This window comes from Lepidochelys kempii, chromosome 2, assembly GCF_965140265.1.
Source record: "Lepidochelys kempii isolate rLepKem1 chromosome 2, rLepKem1.hap2, whole genome shotgun sequence".
In the NCBI taxonomy this organism is placed as follows: domain Eukaryota; kingdom Metazoa; phylum Chordata; order Testudines; family Cheloniidae; genus Lepidochelys; species Lepidochelys kempii.
In genome coordinates this window covers 16,336,096-16,358,051 of record NC_133257.1, presented here as the reverse complement: position 1 = coordinate 16,358,051, position 21,956 = coordinate 16,336,096, and the positions used below count along the sequence as shown (strand labels likewise).

General features: G+C 43.2%; 1 protein-coding gene across 1 annotated transcript in view; it reads left to right on the top strand.

The window, feature by feature from the left end:
* TG (thyroglobulin) overlaps positions 1-21,956 on the top strand; it is a 204,143-nt gene that overhangs the window by 101,436 nt on the left and 80,751 nt on the right. Inside the window, exons 39-41 of the mRNA XM_073335054.1 lie at positions 3,506-3,599; positions 12,961-13,120; positions 20,546-20,745. Of these exons, the coding sequence (XP_073191155.1) occupies positions 3,506-3,599; positions 12,961-13,120; positions 20,546-20,745 (454 nt within the window). The remainder of the gene's footprint in view (positions 1-3,505; positions 3,600-12,960; positions 13,121-20,545; positions 20,746-21,956) is intronic.

The window sequence follows — 21,956 nt, the reverse complement described above, 5'->3', positions numbered from 1 at the left end:
ACCCATTCAGGCACTCAGATACCATAATGATGAGCATAGTATAAATGACTAGATATGTTGATAAATGATTATATTTAGGTGCTAATAGAAACTACCCTACACTACACACTGCCCAAAAGTTGTATTTAACTGTACACCGTATAGTATATTATAAATAATACTGAGATTCCAAAATTAGTGCTGCTTCCATTTTATTTAATTTTTTTCCCTACATCTCTCGTATTTCAGCCTTAGTGAGATCTGGAGTGGGTTGATGCAGTTTGCGGTGATTGGTTTTTAACTCATTGAATCCAACAGATAGGCTCTTGCTCAAATAGAAGTCATGGGCTAGATGCAGGAATTACTGGGTGAAATTGTCTGACCTGTGTTATGCAGGAAGTCAGATTAAATAATCAAAAGGGTCCCTCCTAGCCTTAAAATTCTGTAAAAACACATTGATTGAAATGGTGGGAGTAAAATACAAGATTCTGAACATTACTTGTAATGCACAGACTGATGTTCAGTGAGAGGAGGGCTTGATGGGCATTGGGCACGTTACCTTGCAGGATTTCATTCGTCTTTGTCGTGTGAAGCCAGTTATCGTTAGTCCAGGAGAGCCAAAGTGACCTGTCACAGATATAAATCGATTAATGAAAGACAGGAGATTCTAATACAGTTGTACAAAATACCTGTGCATCTGGAATCTTTAAGTGTTGAACTTGGGCAACTAGTTAAAAAAAATGCAACAAAACCAAAAATGTCATGAAAGTAGATATATATTTATTTAAACTATTAAAGGGGTTCCTAGCGCAAAACGTCTACATTCTATAAAATAGAAAGCACCGTACAACACACTTAAAACCAGTCAAACTGAGCCATGCTGCACCAACACACAGGAAGCTGGCATAGGAGGAAATGAGAGGATGGAGGATAGGTCCATCAATGGCATCCCTAGCCTCTGTTTGCCAGAAGCTGGGAATGGGCAACTGGGGATGGATCATTTGATAATTACCTGTTCTGTTCATTCCCTCTGGGGCACCTGGCATTGGCCACTGTCAGAAGACAGGATATTGGGCTAAATGGAATTTTGGTCTGACCCAGTATGGCTGTTCTTATGAGATTGCCACAAGACATGAACTTTCGCTTGAGCAAAAGTGATCAATTCCCAGCTGGTACAGAGAGCAGCAGACTTTTGTCTTAGTAGATGGAGAAAAACAAAGGAGGAAGCCTAACACAGGAATGTTGTAAAGGCCAAAAATATTACTGGGTTCAAAAAAGAACTAGATAAGTTCATGGAGGATAGGTCCATCAATGGCTATTAGCCAAGATGGTCAGGAAAGCAGCCCCATACTGTGGTGTCCCTTAACCTCTGACTGTCAGAAGCTGGGATTGGATGACAGGGATGGATTACTTGGTAATTGCCCTGATCATTCCCTCAGAAGCATCTGGCATTGACCACTGTGAGATACTGGGCTAGATGAGCTATTGGTCTGAGCCAGTATGGCCATTCTTCTGTACTTACGTAAAAGGGACATGGACAGACCCATTGAAGGGCCCCAGCTGACCTTTTCTGGGAGAGAGTCCAAGAATTAAAAACCATTGACCAAGACCCGTGAGGCTAGTAATCAAGAGCAGACCTGTGCCAGCCATGTGGGGGACAGGTAATAGCTCCAGTACTTCAGATCTATGTTATCAAGGTCTTTAAATAACACGCTCAAGAAGTGAATGCAACTAGAGACTCTTTTGTGGGTGGTTGAAAGCACTTGGCGTTTGGTGGTCTTGTGTTGCAACATGCACCTGAGCCATGTGGGTGTCAGCAGCGTAACCACATTAGCCATGCAGCTTGACAGATGCTCAAGGGATCTAATGAGATGCAGCTTGTTTATTCAGGTGCACGGTGATTATATATGGTTGATATACACAAACTGTTGCAGTAATATATACAGCATCAATTCTTGGTGACTGCAGCCAAAATGATGTGTACAGTCATCTGCAGTACTTGTTTGGAAGGGCTATCTGCCTCTACTGCCTCCATCTAAAAATCATCTCTTTCCTCAGCGCGAAGAATTTGGCTGAGATTTTCAAAGCAGTTGAGGGGTCGTGGGTGCCTTGTTCCCATTAATTTTAATGGGAACTGGCTGTCCAGATCCTTAGGTGACTTTAAAAATCTCAGCCTTTGTCTTTTGTTGTTTGTTTTAAGATCAAAAGCACTGTTCGTAATTGTAAGTTTAGATGCAAGGAGGATTGCCATGGAGAATCACACAGACCTTAAACTGCCAGGTCTCCTGGTATAAGTAATAAAGCAGATCATTATTAGGGCCTGTAAATCATTATAGCACAATATTTTTGTCTCTTTATAACAAAAAATCAAATTGGGAGGCCAACATTATTGATATGAGAGACAGTTTCACATATATTTATTATCACGGTTGAGCTGGGTCATCCTTGGATAACAGATCTCCAAGAAACAGCAGGTTGGTGCAGCACCAATGATAATTCAGTAGGTGGTGCTATTTCCTCTGCGTCAGTACGAAACCGCTTCTCTTGTATCTTGTTAGGGAATTCTGGTGCTGGAGTTGCTGTATTTTTGATGAGATGTAAACATGAGGCTCTGATTACTTGTGATTGTTTAAAAAATCCAACCATGGTGTTTTTCATGAATAAGCACATTAAGGTTGTGTCCTGCCCATGTTCTGACCTGAGGAATGCCTATATTGCCCACCCAGATTTTCCCCTGCAAAGTCAACTCAATGTGCTTTTTCAGTTTTAAACTCTTGCATGGCCTTGTTGTGCTACACAGCTCCCTTGTGGGAAAACTCTGTAGAATTTAACAAAAGACGATAATTTTTCTGTAATATATTTGAACCACCCTGAAGAATTTAATAGCGAATTACATCCCTAATATTGATTTCTGTCAGACAATTTATAAACAATTTAGATAATTCCATAGGCTTTTAGGGTAGTTTCTATAGAACCCTATCAGTTCCATTCTTATTAAATTTGTAAGTCCGTAAAGGGTTAAACAGCACAGATGTGGCTGCAATTAAGTATGTGGGATTCCTCTTAGTCCAAAATAGCCCAAATGGTGGTGACCTTTCGACACACGCAAAAGACGTTTGTTTGATGGGGTTTTTGGAGAGGGCTGACAGTATGCTCTCTGTGATGATGAAGGGATGGAGAGGAGTGTCTGCAGGTGTCTGGCTGATTGAGTTTCTGTTGAAAGAACTGTTTGAATGCTGCTGGGATTTTGTTGTATTTATTGTATTGTTAATGATTTGTTAGGACACCTCTAACATTGGATAGACATCCTTTTTGTTTTAAATCTAAATAAAAATATCCTTTCTTTGCCTCCCAAGGGGGTTGTTAGATGGATGCTAGGAATGTGTTTGAGATGCACAGATATAACGGTGCTGTTGAAGGGTAAAAAAATTATTTTATTGAACTTCAGCTCAAAATAAAACAAGCTGCAACAGTACAAAAGCAATGCTGGTTTGTCAGTCAAAATTAACACCGCCTGTATCTTTAGGGCTAGTTGTTGGCAACCTGGAGATGGACTGCACCAATCTTCTCCTGTCAGTGAAGACTGCTTGTACCTGAATGTGTTTGTGCCTGCCAGCATTGTAAGTATCGAGTTACTAGAACATGGTGCAGCAAAATGTTGTCGTCATGCTGTCTGGAGTGGCCCATGAGTGAGTTGCAGTGGGGGAGGTTTAGATTGGATATTAGGAAAAACTTTTTCACTAAGAGGGTGGTGAAACACTGGAATGCGTTACCTAGGGAGGTGGTAGAATCTCCTTCCTTAGAGGTTTTTAAGGTCAGGCTTGACAAAGCCCTGGCTGGGATGATTTAACTGGGAATTGGTCCTGCTTTGAGCAGGGGGTTAGACTAGATGATCTTCTGGGGTCCCTTCCAACCCTGATATTCTATGATTCTATGAGTGAGAATACCAACCTCAGGGTAGACTGTTAAAATGCAGGGCACAAACCCCAAATTGGTTGAGAGTTCTATAATTAGTTTTCACCAACCGAGTAACGAATGTGATGTCCTCAGGCACTATACAGCTTTAACATGGAGTCATAGACAGTCCCCTTGGGCATTCTGGTCTATTTTGCCATACAGGCAAGCTTGACTCTGTGGTAGGTGATCACTTTACACCAAAGGTCACAAAATATTCAGGTTGCTTCCAATCCCAAAGGACCGGTCACTTATCCAGGTCAATTTGCACCTTAGATCTTAGATACCAAAGACAACGCTTGTAGCCAATCCTGTAATACATTAACTAAAGGTTTATTAACTAGGAAAAAAGAAATTAGAATTATTTATGAAGTTAAAACAGATAAACATGCCCATACAAATGAGTTGCAGTCTTAGGTTTCAGGTGGTGATAGAGCTGTTGAAATATGCCAGCTTTATATGTCCATTAGGGCTAACTCAGCTTACTTCTGGGGATCTCTTGCTTATGTTCAGGAATCTTTGCCCCTTAAAGTCCAAACTGCATAAAAAGACCCTAATTCTTTCTGGTCAGGAAATTTTATTCTCATTTCCCTAGAGTCCAAGCTGATGAGACGAGCGTTTCTGCATGTAATCTCTTTGGGTGGGGTGGGGGAGCAGCAATTGACCAAGTCTGTGTTCCACAATGGCCCAGTTGGATTCAGTAGTCCTTCCTGATGGGCAGGAGATAACACCTTCTGTAGGAATCCAGCATTTTGCGTTAGGTGAAATTTTTTCTCCTGTTTGGTGAGTTATGGTTTCAGAACAACCTTTTTATAGTTATAGAGCAAATACTTAAGTATTGCCTTATAGCATGGGATACAGAGATTATAAATAGGATTAATACATGCAGCGTCAAAACAATAAACATATTTTTATAAACATATTTTTGTTTCTCAGCTGTGCATTTGTCAGTATTAAGTGAGGCCTACCGGCCTTGGCAGCTGGTCTGCTAGCGTCACAGTTGAATCATTTGAAAAGGTTTTAACCACGATAAGCGGAAGTGTTTAAAGTGGTATCCATTAGCATCCTCGAAGTAAGAGCTGGAGAAGCTTTAGCAATGGTAAGTCACCTAGTCCAGTCTCCTGCCAGTGCATGACTCTGCCTTACAGTATAGTTATTTGTGCTTTGGCTAAGCTGTGTCTCAGTATGTTTGCAGAGCTGGAAAGGCGAGTGGGCAGAGGAGGAGATACACAAAGGGTTAGTCTGTACTACACAGGCTCTGCTGATGCAGCTGTCACAGTTCGGGGCAATCACATCTGTATTTCTCCACCGCGGTCCACCACTTTAGATTCCCTGCTCTTCAGCCATCACGTCTTCGGCTGAGACCCATGTGTCTCTCCCTCTTTACTGGGGTTAGTCCAGTCTGCACAGTTCCCTCCCTACTCTGTGATATCCCTGGCAAGCCAGTCTTCCTCAACAGACCAGCAGCTGCACTTTGCTCTCTCTTCAGAGGCCACAAACACTGCAATTGCTACAAGTTATAAATTAATACACAGCCCTTTCTAAGTCAGTACGTTTATTCTTAAAGTTAAAGCATTACAGAAAATACATAAAAAACAATAAAAAAAACATAAAAAAAACAATAAAAGAACCAGTGCGCCTACTAAACTGCTTTACAGAAGTCACACCAACTCCAGTCTTGGGCTCTGGCAGGTGTCATCCTTTCAACCCTTCCCTAAGGATTTGTGGCCCCCGTTGGACAGCAGGTCCTGTCCATTTGCTGGATCAGAAAGAAGGCTCCGAGTCAGCTTAAACTCAGGCTATTTATCCAAAAGTCCTATCTTTGCCTGTTGAACCAATACATGTGAGCCTCACTAGGTGGTGGTATTTCTCTGGTGGCATTACAATTTGACTGAGGCAATTTGCCTAATCACCCCCCTCCAGCTGTTTTTAATTCCTGGAGGGCTGCAGTCATCACGTACAACCCTTGTCCCACAATGATGTATAAACTTAATGCAGGAAGATCTCCTAAAGATACTGCAAGAAACTGTTGTATCTGTCACAACTGCTATATCGGAATAGCTACCCTGGCACAGCTCTTTCGTGTAGATGCAGCGTGTATCAACAGAAGGTGGCTTTCTGCCAGCACAGTAGCACCACCTCCCTGAACAGTGTTATCTATGCCAACGACAGATGCACTCTTCTCTTTTGTGTCTGTACTTAGGGTTTTGCTAGCATAGCTGTGTCAGTCACACCCCTGACTGACATCGTTATGCCAACAACATGTTGCAGTGTAGAGCTGGCCAAAGACAGGGAAAGAGAGAGGGGGAGAGAGAAAATAGGATGGGGAAAAGAAAAAAACTAAGGGCAGAAATAGCAGTGTTCCTAAAAACAAGACTCTTTTCCCAGGGGGCGACACTGAATGCCACACAGCTAATAGTGATGATGACTAGCAGTTTAGTTACTATATACGGGTCATAATCTACCCTTGATCTTTGTGGAAACCTCCCACTGATGTCGGTGGAAGGTCTGCTGTGGATTGAGCGTAGTCAGCAGTGCTAAATTTATGCCCCAGCCCACGGATCACAAAAGTGTTCCTCTCCGAAAATGGGCATGGGAGCCTCTGCACTCAGACAAACTGTCAACTGAAAATTTTAAGTTCATCTTTATAAAAAGTAAAAAATAACCCTTCCCACTGGCCTGGGTAGTCTAGCTGAGCTTTTAACAAGAGAGTAAACAGGGACTGGGGGGCCTAGGGTATTGGTATAGGAATGTGCATAATGGATAAGCATGAATTTCTGCATTCAGTATTCTTTGAGCTGCTTGAGTGCAACTTCCTGTATCTTTTAGAAGTGGCCAACAGTCTGTTTTCCCACTGCAACGCCAGATTATCGACTTTCTGTGCAAAGTCATTGCTTCGTAAAAACTTCAGGTCATCGTCTCAGGAAGCTTGCCAGCTCCCTTTAGCTGCTGCTTTCAGAAGAGCAGGAGCTTATTTGAAAGCATTGTGTTTATAACAACCTCAGCTATCCAAGTGGGCTCTTTTTTTGAGAGTGAGTGAGTCTGTGGACCTAATACTCCTCTCACTCATATGGGTGCAAATCAGAAGTAGCTTCACTGAGGTCAATAGAATGTTGCATAGGTATCTCTGATATAACGGAGAGAAGGATCAGGCCCTTTATTTTTACAGCAGAAAGTGGGAACAGGATAATATGCCCCAGACTGTCATTTTCATGCTTTTTATTGTGGTAAACTGTTTTTACCCATGTGCAGAGAGCAATAGCTGATAGTTTCAGTCTTGAAGAAGTTAAAACAACAACCACCAATATGATGTCCCCTGGAGAGAGACAGAGCCCAGTGGCTTGCACAGTAACATGCTGCATCTGAAGTGAAACACAAAATGGGAGCTTCCTCCTGTAGCTGGGAAGCGACTCTAACATTTAAAGCTTCGGTGCCCAGAAAGCAGAACACACAGTTGCGTGCATCACGTAAACTTCCACGTACAGCTGGTATTTCTGAGCTCCTTTTCCTGCCAATAACCATCCTCGCTTGTCGCACTAGCAAAGCAGGGCTGGGTTTTGGCTCGGGTTACCTGATGCAGCTCAAGCAGAGGGATGGTTTAAGGTCAGGCTTGAGAAAGCCCTGGCTGGGATGATTTAATTGGGGATTGGTCCTGCTTTGAGCAGGGGGTTGGACTAGATGACCTCCTGAGGTCCCTTCCAACCCTGATATTCTATGATTCTATGATTCTATGATGGTAGCATTTTGCTGGCCTAAATAAAGAGTTGGATTAATGTTGGCTGTGCACCCTTCAGGGAAGAATCTTCCTCACCTTCCCAGCCTTACTGTGCCGTCAGTGTGGTGCGCAGCTCCTAATGCAATCCTGTTAAGGACTGTTACACATCCTGGAACTTGACTAGTTCTGTCAGGGTTAAAATGCTCCTGCCAAGCCCCTTCTGAAATGCCTTGCAGTGGAGCAGAGAGGATAACTGAAAACATTTCTGAACTCCGGAAAGCCTGTCAGAACTGCCTTTTATTTTCCGTGTTTCATGAAAACCAAAGGTGTCGAGGCTCAGGTCGATCATGATGCCTAGCCTAGCTGTGGAAGGCAAAGACAGTTTTATGGTGCTGCCCATCACCGTAGTATGTGAGCTTTAACTGCAGAGTTCAGATCTGTGTTCGCATCCTAGTCCCCGAAATTCAGGAGGGCTCTGCTCCTGGCTTTTGGGTCAGGTCTATTCTATCCTGTCCTGAGTTGAGATCTGGAGCCAGAGGTGTCCAGACTTAAGGAACCTACAGCCCTGGCATTGGCACTGGGCACAAAGGACCCACTGGTGTAAAAATTTGGCTAGTCCTAACTCATTCTCTTTCTTTCTTTTATGAGAGTGAGGCTTCATTTTGGGCCCAATCGTGCCAGGCACAAATCTGCTCCTGTGAAATGTTGAGCACCCTCTGCTCCCAGGATCAGGCCCATTGGGACTACCAGCTGACGGCCAGCTGCTACAGCGCACAGAGCCAATTAGTATGGACCCCAGCTGATGACTGGGCATGTGTGCCCTGCACAGTAGCACAAGGGCATGCCCTCTGAGTCCTTAGGCAGCAGCAGCTCCCCTGGGCGAACCGAAAGGCACCTTTCCCATTAGCTGTGCCAGGCTTGTCTCAGTTGAAAGTCTCTCTGCGTGTTTTACTGCTAACAGTTTGACCCTCCATGTGTCATTCCTAAATGCAAAACCAGAACTGATCAAACAATGCTGGTCAATAGCCACATGGCAATCCTGGCTGGTGCTAGCGTTGTGCGTGTGAGGAACTTGCTGGCCAGTTTTTCCAGTTAGGTGCAGTGTTTTCTGTAATATTCTTCTGTGTTGCATGTAATAGGCCAGATTCTACTCTCATTTACAATGGAGCATCGCCATTGACTTCAGTGGAGTTACTCCAGATTTCCACCTATGGTCCAAATTTGGTGTGAACCAAAGGCCTTTAGAGTCCATGGAAAGGGTTGATTTCACTTGGCTTTAGACCAGGCCCTACATTCTCTCTGCCCTAATATGTAGCTGCCACTGTCTTGGCTCTGTTGGTTAATTGACTGTAGCTCCGGATAGAGAATAAAGAATGTGATAGATTCCCAATATTTTTAAAAAAATTATTAGATAGCCAATATATAGTATAAAATTAATTGGATACCAAATAAGAACCTGGACAATACAACACATCTCACATTTTATATGGAATAGTTCATTTTTAATATAAAAATATGGTAGCATCCTCCTGAAATGATTAACTCCAAAAAGTGAAGGAGAGATGATTAGTGGTTGCTACAATTCAATATAAAGATCTGCTTTAGATGACAGCACTAAGAACCAGTAGCTCTGCGCTTGAAATCTGTGCTCATCAGGGGATCACTACCCAAATTATCCCATGTGCTTCTCAAAAGGTTGGATTAATGTGCAAGACAAACCAGCTGGGGAATTTGCCACTTCTCTGTGCAGAATAACCATGGGGAAAAGGAGCCAGTGTATCTAAACCTTGTGTATTGTAGGGCAGATGCGGAGAATGGGTGGCGTTCTGTTTACCCCCAATACTTGAAGGCTGAATCTTCTCAGTCAGGTGCTCCACATCTGCTAGCACAGCTTCTGCTTTCCCCCATCATCGCTTCTCCTTCCCCCTTGTTATCACTAGAAAATTAGGTCATGTTATCTAACATGACTTTAAACACAACTGAGGAGTCAGCAAGACTGGGACCGTTTCTAGGGAATCTCTACTGGAACCACTATGACCAGCTGACATGATGTTATGTAAGATTTGTCCCTGTGATGTTTAACATTGTGTTAGCTAACACGACTCTGCAAAGTGGTGTGTGTTAGACCAGATTTTCAAGTGAAGACAAACCCTCACGTCCGCTCTCTCTCCTTCCTTTGTTCCTCCCCTCCAATTCCTTGGCCAGGACCTGCATAATTCTCTGAATGGGACATTGGGGATGAAACAGTCTGAATTAGGCACTTTCTCTGGAGAAGAAGATGCAGAAGATTCAGAGAACACAGCACTTTTCAGCACTTCTGGATGAAGGCAGCACATTTCCCAGTCACACTTGATGCTACTTTGCTCATAATAACAAACGTCTGAACTGAGTTTCCACCAGACAGAGGAGGGTGCAACACATTTTCAGTTCATAAATCAGGGTCACCCCTTAACAATTAGAGAAAGTTGAGGGCAGTTTGCTACTTGCTCCTGGCCTCTGTTTTTTCTGGGAACTGACACTCCTGTGATGGTTTCCTCCTGCACGGATGGCCACACGTTTGCTGGAAACAGATGCTCAGCCACCTTTTTCTTCTGTGCAAATGGGATCGTCCTGTTTAGTTAATTCTGTTCAGAAAATGACAGCAGCAGAGGCCAGGGCTACCTAGTTCCAGGCAAAAACAAACCCCAGATGTGTTTTGGTGCTGGTGTACAGACCACCAGCCTGTCTCTGAAAAACACTAAAGGCTGTCAGGCTGGAGGGAGGTTACTAATGGGATTCTTCAGGATTGGGTCTTGGGACCTATCTTATATAACATTTTTATTAATGACCTTGCCACAAAAAGTGGGAGTCTGTTAAGAAAATCTGTGGATGACACAAAGTTGGGAGGTATCGCCAATACAGAGGAGGACCGGAATATCACACAAGAAGATCTGGATGATGACCTTGAAAACTGGAATAATAGAAATGGGATGAAATTGAATACTGCAAAGTGAATGGTCATGCACTTAGGAACTAACAACAATATTTTTTTCTATAAGCCGGGGGCTCATCAGATGGAAGCAACAGAGGAGGAGAAAGACCTGGGTGTATTGGTTGATCACAGGATGACTATGAGCCACCAATGTGATGTGGCCATGAAAAAGGTTAATGCAGTCCAAGGATGCATCAGGCGCAGTATTTCCAGTAGAGAAAGGGAAATTCCAGAATATTGTGTACAATTCTGGTTTCCAGTGTTTAAGAAAAATAAATTCAAACTGGAACAGATGCAGAGAAGGATGATCAGAGGAATGGAAAATTTACTTTATGAGAGGAGACTCAAAGAGCTTGGTTTGTTTACCCTAAGCAAAAGAAAGCTGAGAGGAGATACGATTGCTCTCTACGAATACATCACAGGGAGGGGGAGGAGTTAAAAAATTTAAGTTAAGCAACAGTGTGGACATAAGAACAAAAGGATGTAAAATGGCCATCAAGAAGTTTAGATGAAGGTTTCTAACCATCAGAAGGTTTCTAATCAACAGCCTTCCAAGGGGGCCCGTGGGGGGAAAAAAAAACCTTAACTGGCTTCAAGACTGAGCTTATGGAGGGGACGGTATGATGAGAATGGCCCTGTAGCTGATCTGCGGCTGGTGATGGAACATGAGTTGGGGAGGTCTCTGAGTTACTACAAAGAATTTTTTCCCAGGTGTCTGGCCGGTGGTTCTCGCCCACGTGCTCAGGGTCTAACTGATGACCATATTTGTGGTCAGGAAGGAATTTCCCCCCTGGTCAGATTGGCAGAGACCCTGGTGTGTGTGTGTTGCGGGGGGGGGGGGGGGTTGCCTTCCTCTGCAGCATGGGGCATAGGTCACTTGCAGGTTTAAACTAGTGTAAATGGTGGATTCTCTGTAACTTGAAGTCTTTAAATCATGATTCAGCCAGAGGTTATGGGTCTATTACAGAAGCGGGTGGGTGAGGTTCTGTGGCTTGCAACATGCAGGAGATCAGATTAGATGGTCATGATGTTCCCTTCTGGCCTTAAAATCTATGCCTGTTCACTGAGTAGAGGAGGATGGAGAATGATGTAGGAAGTTCCCAGGAGATATAAAAATGGGATGAAACTGAGGAATGGAAAATTGAGGGTGCATATCAGAAAATAATTCCTAACATTAGGGCCAGGCTTCAACCTCATGCAGAAAAGCCCACTGAAGGGAGCCATAAAGAGAGGAGAACTGCAAAAGACTCATCCCATGGAGTTTTCAGGTGAGCCATCCCCTGACTGGGTTTGATGTCCACTAGGGTTTGCAGAGACCACATGGCCAACTCTTGTTTCTGTTCTGCTGTGGTGGCCTCTCTGCTCCTTAGCAGTGCAGCCTCAACAGGAGGGAGTCCCCCTGTAGCTATTCCGTAGCAAGTGTAGAGAGGACCTAGGGAGAGCTGATGCTGCTTTTTAGACACTACCTATGCTGACGGGAGGGATTCTCCCATTGGCACAAATACATCAACCTCCCTGAGAGGCGGTAGCTAGGTTGACAGAAGGATTCTTCCATTGACCTAGCGCTGTCTTCAGGGGACTTAGGTCCGCTTAACTGCACTGCTCAGGGGTGTGAATTTTTCACATCCCTGAACAGCAGAGTGATGCCGAAGTAATTTTTAAGTGTAGACCTGCCTTCAGGAAAATTAATCTAGATTAATTTAAGGCGTGAATTTAAACTGTGTTAAACCCCTCTGTGGACACTCTCATTCAGAATTAAAGTGGTCTTAATTTGATTTAGTTTAATGCACTTTTTGGAAGATAAGCTAAATTGAATTCAGGCCACTTTAATTCTGAATAAGAGCATCCACACGGGGGTTTAATACAGTTTAATTTATCCCCTTTAAATTCTCATTTTGAGTTAATTCAGATTAACTTTCCTGAGTATCCCTATGTAGACAAGCCCTATGATTAGGAGGCTGGATTCAGCTTAATGGCACATAGTCCATTCCAGGGACTGGTAACCAGTCAACAAACCAAATTTAATTCTAGGGCTGCTGCCAGGCAGGCAGTTCTCCTCTCCTCAGTGTCTTTTTTTTTTTTTTTTAGCAGTGCAGATTTTGAAATTTTGAAAAATTTTGAAATTTTGAAAAACTGAAATTTTGCAGATTTTATTGAATTTGAATACAGCACAATCATCAGTGTCATTGCCAGGCAGTTTTGCATTGCTTGGAATGTTTCAGAAGAGAGGATAATCAGGTTCACAGCAATGACCTGAAGGAGACTATAGCCATAGGGGTATCAGTTGCTTTCATTCTCAGACAGACTCATTGTTGCATTAACTTGTCTGTGATCATTACAGGGCAGAAACATGGCTGTGCTGATGTTCTTCCACAATGGTGTGAGTGGTGAGGGTGAGAAAGGGAGGACGGTCATAGACGGATCATACCTAGCTTCTGTCAGCGATGTCATCATTGTAACTGCAAGTTACCGTGTTGGAGTTTTCGGCTTCCTTAGCACTGGTAAGTCTGTACGCTGTCATGAATCTATGAACTGCAGGCCAATCACATTCTGCAATGTTTGCTTCCAAAGTGTGTGTGTGTTCTGCCTTTTCATAAGCCGGAATCTTTGAATAAGTGTTTTGGAAGACACATCCAAGGAAAGTCGGGATTGTTGTGTCAAAGGGATATGGAGAGTAGCATGAGCCAAAAGGGGGCACAAAGCAATCATCCCATTTCAAAAGAGCAGCTTGACTTTTATTTACAGATAAAATCCTGGATGTTTGTATGTACAGTAGAACCTCAGAGTTACGAACCTCAGGAATGGAGGTTGTTTGTTTCTCTGAACAAAACATTATGGTTGTTCTTTCAAAAGTTTACAGCTGAATATTGATTTAATACAGCTTTGAAACTTTACTATGCAGAAGAAAATGCTGCTTTCCCTTTATTTTTTTAGTAGTTTACATTTAACACAGTCCTGTACTGGTGCTTTTTTATGTTTTGTTTTTGTTCTCTGCTGCTGCCTGATTGTGTACTTCCAGTTCCAAATGAGGTGTGTGGTTGACTAGTCAGTTCATAACTCTGGTGTTTGGAACTTTCCTCATCATGATCTGTAATGCTGGGGACTTCTGCTTCCCAGTGCCGCTGATCCAGATTCCTATAAATAAATGGCTTGTTTGGCCAAATTTCCAGAAAACAGGTGCATACCTTGCACGGACAAAGTACCCGGTCTGCCTGCACAAATGCACGTTTGCACCTACCTATGTCAGTCTGACAGCAGTGCAGGTACCTGCTGTTTGGCTTGGCTTTTATTAGGTCTTTTAGATTCATTTTAAACACTTACAAAATATTTTTCTTTCTGCTTATTTGCCTGGCAGGTTTATTTGTCTTTAAATAGGGGGTGGATAAAGGGATGAGGGGAGGAAAAACAACAACTGAGTCTGGAGTTCTGGCCCCTCTTTCCTCTGGCTGCTAGAACACTGTTTATATCCCTGGTCTTATACTGTACCTTTGAGTCCTTGCTGCATGCCTTATAGAGTTTCCTGGATTTCTTCATTGGACCCTCAGTCCCCACCACTGCTTAATTAATAATCTATCCTATGCATCTGTGGGGATCTGAGTAGGGAACTAACTCTTTCCCTTTGGTCTTAGTTAAGGCCGCTGCACCTTGCCACATGACACTTCTGATGATCCTGAGGTTGAGTTTTGCATGTGTAGTGACTCTGCTGAGTTTTGCCTGGTGCGGGGTTACAGCAGCATTTCCCTTCTAGGGTGTCAGATGTTTTTGGAGCTCATCCCCAGCAATGCCTGGTTTTAGTTCAGCCACCTGAGAGCCACACGCTGCAAACTCCTTGTGCATTTTGGTCTGAGGTTGGCAGGGTGCATCTGGGGAAAGTATCACTATGGTTAGTTTTCTGCGAACCGGATGCTTATGAAACTGACACTTCATATTGGCTAGAGCTAGACAGGGTAGATAGGCATTGTGCAAGCTTCCATTATGCAGCACTGCCCACACATCTGCCACTAACCTCCTTCAACCCAGCTCGTCTTATCTTAGTTTCTTCCTGAGAGGAGTCTGTTAGCTGGGCTGAATATTGCATGGTAGCATTGTGGTGTGGTCAGATGTCCTTCTCGGTACTTGGACAAACCCTTCAAGTCCATTTTCACCTGTATTCCAGTTGGAATTAGAATTTGGGTGTCCAGGGGAGAAAAGGGGCAGTGCACAAACCCACCACCTAGACACCAGTGAACAGCAGCGTCTGTAGCGTTCTTTGCCACTGCTGCAGCTGTCCACAGAGACAGTGACTGATCTGTGTGTGGGTGTGTTGGCAGACAGAATGCAGGAGCCTTCCCCCAGCCCCTTGGTCCAGTTCTCACAGGGCAGGGACTGGTACCATCTCTGCGTTTGGGAGAGCTCAGAGGTGCTTGGGGGCCCAAAGGGGACAGGGAGGAGGTGGGGCGACACTTCACAGCAGCCTAGGCAGACCGGGGAGCAACTCCTGCACAGTGGGGAGCATGGGGAGCTCCCTGAATACAATCACTCCTATTTCCCCTGAGGGCAGGGCAACTCCTCATCACCTTCACTGCAGGCCAGGGCCAAAATGGCACACTTTGATCTAGTCTGGGGAGAGCTCACACATTCATTACAGTTAGAAACTTTGCCACTACTGTAGTTACCCTTTACCTTTCTGTAGCACAATGCAGACTCCCTAAGGTGCTTTTCTCTAATGTATAGCTGCAGAAAATTACAGTGAAGGGTCCCCAGCTGCTTCAGATACCGTAAGAACTTTTGCCTGGCACACACACACAGCCCAAATAGAAACTTCTGGGAGGTTTTCCTTTTCAAGTACTTGTTGAATTAAATCCTGGCCTCACTGAAGTCAATGGGAGTTTTGCCATTAACTGCAACGGGGCCAGGCTTTCACCCCTTGATTCTCGCTAAATATAGAAGTGTGAATATTAAAATGCCATATAAGGGGCCCAACACCACGAACGAAGGTTCTGATTCTCCGAGCAAAGGCAACTTCTGGATCCTTTGATGTTTCCTTATCATAAATTGCAAACTCAGGAACAAATGGGTTAAAGCTAGTAATTTTCTTGCAACAAAAAAGCTGCCTTTTCTATTGTTAGCTCTGCAGTTATTCCTGACTCTTATGTGGCAGAGCTGTTTTAGGGCTAGGTGGGTCATGGGTATATACACGTGGTGGTTGCTTTGAGTGTAGAGAAAACACAGATATGGGTTACACCTGCTTTTCTGTACATATTGAAAGGGCACTGTTGTAGGTATGTCTGGATGTAGGCAAAAAAAAAATTGTTTAAACAACTTTCCTCATTTATGATACAAACAACACCTGGGGTGGTTAGAACTGAACAAATCTGAAAAACCTAATCCATTATCTGTTGTGTGGTTTGACAACGAAAATAGGCTAGTGCTTTTACCTTTAAGTTTGATAGAGTGGGATTACTCAGATGTTTAAAGTGAAGCCCGTTTATAAGTGTTCTCAGGAATGGAGTCTTAGTAACTAAAGTCACTGCCTGTGTCTGGCATAGTCATCTTTGTCCTGACACCCATTTCTTTTCACTCTTCTGTGTTCCTCAGGCATGTGTGCTTTGTCTCCGAATAGATTGTTCATAAGATTTATATCGAGGCCCACCACCAAAGTAGTGAAAACAGTTCCTGGTGGACATGGGTCTTCGGTCTAACTACAGTAAATGTTGGTGCATAAATCCTTTGCTTGAGTTCTTTGGTTCATTAAATACATTCCGCAGCCCATCTGACTCTTGCCAAGACAAAAGAAACTGGTCATATTCCCCTTGCAGTATTTTCATTGTACTAGTGGCTAGGCCTATCTCTGTGGTTAAAGAATTTACATGGATTTCACTTCCTTAGGTGAGCTCTCCTGAACTTGCAGCAGTATTTAAAATGAGTGAATTGAGTGTTGAATTGACAGCTCTGGATACTGATGATCTCTATCGATAGAACAGGCTATGGCAGTGAAAGCTTTCCCCATTGCTCTGCCATTGTCTCTCAACCAAACATGGCTATAGGCAAGAAATTCTAGTCTCCATGCTCATTCAGTCCTTGTCATTCTTAGCAGAGGGGCCAATAGCTGTGGTTTAGACACCCTTAAGAACTATATTGAGACCACTAAAGTTCTATTCTATTCTGATTCTTATATTTCACCCATCACTGTGGTATCGAAGCACCTCATTATATTATGTTGGGGGACAACTGTTACAAGAGGAGAGCTTTAGTCACTATTGGCCAGGGTTGGATTTGAACTATTGATCTACAAACCAGAAGGCTTCATATTCCATTACTAATTTGTTCCCCTGAGTGTTTTTAAATGTATCCTTATTTTAAAGATACATTATTTTGGTCTTGGCAATGGAAGGAACAAATATTTTCACCTAGATTGCTATTCTTGGCTGTTCTGTCTCCTTTTAAAGCTTTTCTAGTTTTGAATATGAAGGTTTTGAAGACAGGTAGATAAATATAAATAGCCTATTGTGAAGCAAAGTCATAGGCAATGAACAATTATTTTCACTTCCTTTTTGATACTTAACAAGGAATTGCTTATTTCTGCTTTTATTGCGTTAAGTTCCAGTTTCTTAGAAATCAGTGTCATTGGGAAACTAAATGCGGGACGGTTTTGGCATTAAAATATCAGGTTACTGTCCGGCACTGTTGAATAGTTGGCTGTCCTTTGGGTAGTCCTGGGGAATGTATGGTACTAGAATGTTCTCAGATTTTTTCATTTCCAAAAGGGCTGTGAGTGGTGCATTTGACATAACATGAATTTTACATTATTTATATGGGGCCAAACTCAGAGGTGATGTATTCGTTGGGGTTGTATTAAAATACATATTGTATTTTAGTTAGAAGACTGTAAGGGGGTGCAAGGGAATCCAGAGGGTTGTAATTTTATATGGCAAGGGGCTGGACAGGATGGGTACAGGAGGAAAAGATGCTACAAGAATATAAGTATTGAGAACTGAGATACTCGGCATTTTGAAGATGAAACTACCTATTTACGTAACTAAATATGGATTGAGAAGTCTAACTTGAGGCACTCAATTTAGAAAATCTTGGCCTTGATCTGTAGATAGTATTATAACTTGCTGGTCGACTAGCTCAGCTGCCCTTTCCTTATTATAGTTTAAAAACAAACAACAACAAAAACAAAACCCCCACCCCTCCTGTAATTGTAGAATTCATAGCTGCAATGTCTCTGTTCTAAGCTGTAATGTTTTGGGTTATTATTGGGAAATACTGTAGTACTTTGTTTTATTTTTTAATAGAGGATGGTAGATTTTTGGTTTAATTTCGTTGAGACAGAAAAGTCCCAGCCGACAGATATAAAATGAAAACAGAACAACATTCATGATTTTTCCATTTGCAGAAAGAGAGAGGTGTGTTGTTGTTGTTACTACTAAGTAAAAACCTCTTTCTCATGGTAATCCATGCAGCTGGAAAAGCCATTCGTTTTATTCATTTTGTATAAACTGGCAACTCTTATATTTTTTGTTTATATTCTCTTGGAGCAGAGTGGAACATGCTACTAATATATCACAGAGGCTTTGAAGAAAAGTTTCATCCGTAGTTTGCTGCTCTCATGGTGTTTTAATTGTTAGCCTGCTGTTTCCAATCATCTCCAGAACGTTGCCAGAGAACGCGTGAAATGCTGAACTCATTGAGGTCAGCAATAAAGCTCCTATTGACTTCAACAGAGCCAGGATTTCATCTCATGTGCTTGGCTCCACTTTGCTGCAGAACTTGTCAGTGATGCCCTCAACACCTCCCCCCCTCCATTCCTCCTTTTATAGACATTAGAGCACTGGACTGGGACTCAGGACATCTAGGTTCTATTCCTGGTTCTGCTACTGACCTGCTGGGTGATCTTGGGCAAGTCACTTCCCCTCTGTGCCTCAGTTTCCCCATCTGTAAAATGGGGTTTATGATAGTGCCCTTGTTTGTGAAGTGCTTTGAGATCTACTGAAGAAAAGCACTTGATAAGATCTATGTATTATTATCACTACTGTTACTGCTCTGTTGCACTGGGAAATGGGACCATATCTCCCCCAGTCTTCCATCACATTCAAAGGCTTTCTGTCTTTGTTTTCCCGTATACTTTAAATCTAAATGACTTTTATTTTAGAATGAGGGAAAACACAAAGCAAAAAAAAAGCAACACTAAGTCTCCCCCAAAGAGCACAGTGTGTGTCCCCTCCATACCTGGCTGCATCTGAACTGAACACAAAACAGCATCAGTGTGTAGCAGACCACTAGAAACCTAAAGGTTCAGTACACAAAACTGTAAATTACATAGTTCCAGTATATGGATGTCCAGTAGCTGTCTCCCAGTTCAATTTGAATTGTCCTCAGGGTTCCCAGTGTTCTCTATGGGTTTACTCACGCCTGCCCCTCTGATCTCTCACCCACTTTCTTCCCTATCCTCTCCACCTCCTAATATGGTCTCTCTATGATATGCTGCACTTGGGGATCCTCTTTCATCTATTTTGCTCCATCTAGCTGCAGTCTCACCCCCTCCCCCACATCTGGGCCTCCCAACCAAATGCCTTCTGCACCCCCAGAGTGGAAGTGGTATAAAGTGTGGGTGTGTGTGGGGGGGATTCGAAGTGAAGACCCTCCCATGGCTCCTTGTGACAGTGTGCTGGCTGTAGCACCCTGGGCACTGAAGTTGCTGTAGCCCAGAGAAGGGTGCAGACTTAACTAGTGTGAGCCAAACAACCTGTTTCTAGTGGGGATGGCTGACACTCGGTGGTAACTGCTGGGCTAATGAGACAATTGGCTCAATAACTGGGAGGAGATATAATTGGGAGGAGCTCAGTGGGTGAGCTGGAGGACGAACGAAAGCTGTTCGGGAGATTCCATTTACCGTACACCTGTGCTACATCCTGCTATGTTTGGAAACTGAGGATTGAGGGCACGCATGGCGCAAAAGAAACACTCTGCATATTTGTGAGTAGGAGACTACGAAAGCAGGCTAGGCGATGCTGCTCACTGGGTAGCTGAAGAACTGCCCTGTGACGCTTCTCCATTGCAACTTGCCTCAGCTGAGTCTGTTAGATCCTAGGCTCCTTGGGGCACGTCATTTCTTTGTGTCATGTACAGGGCCAAGTACGCTGCCAGTGCCAAACAAATAATGAATAACCACGGAGTCCCCAGGCTTGGTTGTAACAGTGATGCAGCCGAGCTCTTAAGCTGTCTACGCTACCAGGGCTCTAGCGGCACAAGGATGGTGCCGTAGCTATGCCGTCATAACCCTAGAGTGTAGACGCTGCCTACAGCGATGGAAGGATTTTTTTTCTGTCCGTGTAGGAACATCCACACCCCGGCCCTCAGAGTAATGGTAGCTAGGTCAGCAGGAGCATCCTTCCATCGACCGAGCTGCATCTGCACTGTGGATTAGGTCATCGTAGCTCTGGAGCTCGGGAGGGGCGGGGGGTTTTCACACCCCTGAGCACTGCAGCTATGTCAGATTAAATTGTAAGTGTGCACCAGGCCTTAGAGAAGATGCCCCCACACCGGGGTTGAAATGGAAAAGCTTACATGGTCACGGTCTGTGCCCAACCTGTTCGGTAGGGGAGATTTCTGTTTCCAGGGCTCCCATTCTGACATCCAGTGCCCAGTCTAAATCCCACTGATGTCAATAGAAACATTCCAGTTGCTTTTAATGACTGGTTACATTGAGCCCCTACGGAATAAGGCACAGAGCACTGAAAATTGTCTCCTTTTATCTCTTGTAATGGAGGCAGCTCTAAAGGGGGTTGTCTGTACAGTGACTGCCATGGAGGAAGGTGCTATAAGCTGTGGGCCTGATATTAAAAATGTATCATTCCACCACTTAAATGTTCAAGGGTCTTGCATGTATTTCATGTCTGCTTGCAGAGCAGTAATGGCCCTCTTCCCATTTCGTCTAACAGGTTCTAGTGTGGCCCGTGGAAACTGGGGCCTTCTGGATCAGGTGGCAGCTCTGAAATGGGTGCAGAAGAACATTGCTAGCTTTGGAGGAGATCCAAGTCAGATTTCAATAGCAGCTGATCGTAGTGGGGCAGACATTACCAGCATCCACCTACTTGCAGGTGCAGCAGATTCGAATCTCTTCAAGAGGGCATTGCTGATGGTGAGTCCCATTCCTCTGTATCTTAGTAGTGGATACCAATGGCAAAGACGTGAATTAATGTTAACAGAACTAGGGAGTGTGCTTGCTGGTCTTATTTTATACATATCTGCATTATATATTTTATTTTATTTTATTTTATTTTATTATTTTATTTTAGCCTCACTAAAATATATTATTGTATAATAGCACCTAGCAGCCTCAGCTGAGATTGGGATTGCCTTGTGCTAGACATTTTACAAACACATGGTAAGACCCATTTAAGTGACTGATTTAATCAAACTGACATTTTGATTCCTGTCACTGTGGTTTTTCATGTGCGTATATACATAGAACTGGTTCATAATTTATAGAGTTTCCATTCTGCAAATATCATTGCTGTTCAGCACTTTTTAGACTACAAAGCTGATTTGCCAAACATCCGGCCTCTTTGAAGGATCCATCGTCCTTGAGGTATGTTGCCAGTCCCATGACCGATTCACATTCTAATTTTCACTTTTTTTAAAAAGGAAGTTTCTAGTCTTTGTGATTGTGACAGTAACGTGCTGACAGGGATTGCATGTGCTACTGTTTTACACAGCAAAAGAAGTGTCCCCATTCATCTTAACTTGAAGTTAACTCTTAAAACTAACAATGATGATTTAAAGGTGCAGTTGATTTGCATGTAAAATTACTGCAGTATTTCCATACAAAATGGATAATTGAATTTGCAAATGGCTGAGCGAACAAAGGGCAGAAATAGCACTGGTCCTAAAAGTGCACTGATTTTATTTCTTCTTTTAGTGAGTTCAACTATGACTAGACCCGTACCTCTCCAAGTTACCTCATTTTGAGGAAAGTTACTTATTTTAGTCCCAAAGTTCAACATGAATATTGTGTTCTCTCACTTTTGGGGGGGGGGGTGGGTGGGTGAATATTCGTTATGCCAGAAATAAGGAATCATGAAACTAAGTTTCTAGCAAGAGTTACTTTCATGAAATGAATAAATCCCTTTAAGCATTTTAATTTTCCTGAATGAATCATTTTTGTCCCCCTCATTATGGTCTTTGTCACATATTGAATCCCACATTTTGATCTTGGCATGTTGAGAAGTATGACATAACCAAGGCCTTATCTATATTGAAAGTTGCACCCGAGAGAGCACAGGAAATGTGAGTGTCTGCTCTGTAACAGATTTAACAAATTCATTTGAAAACTGATTTAGTTAAACCAGT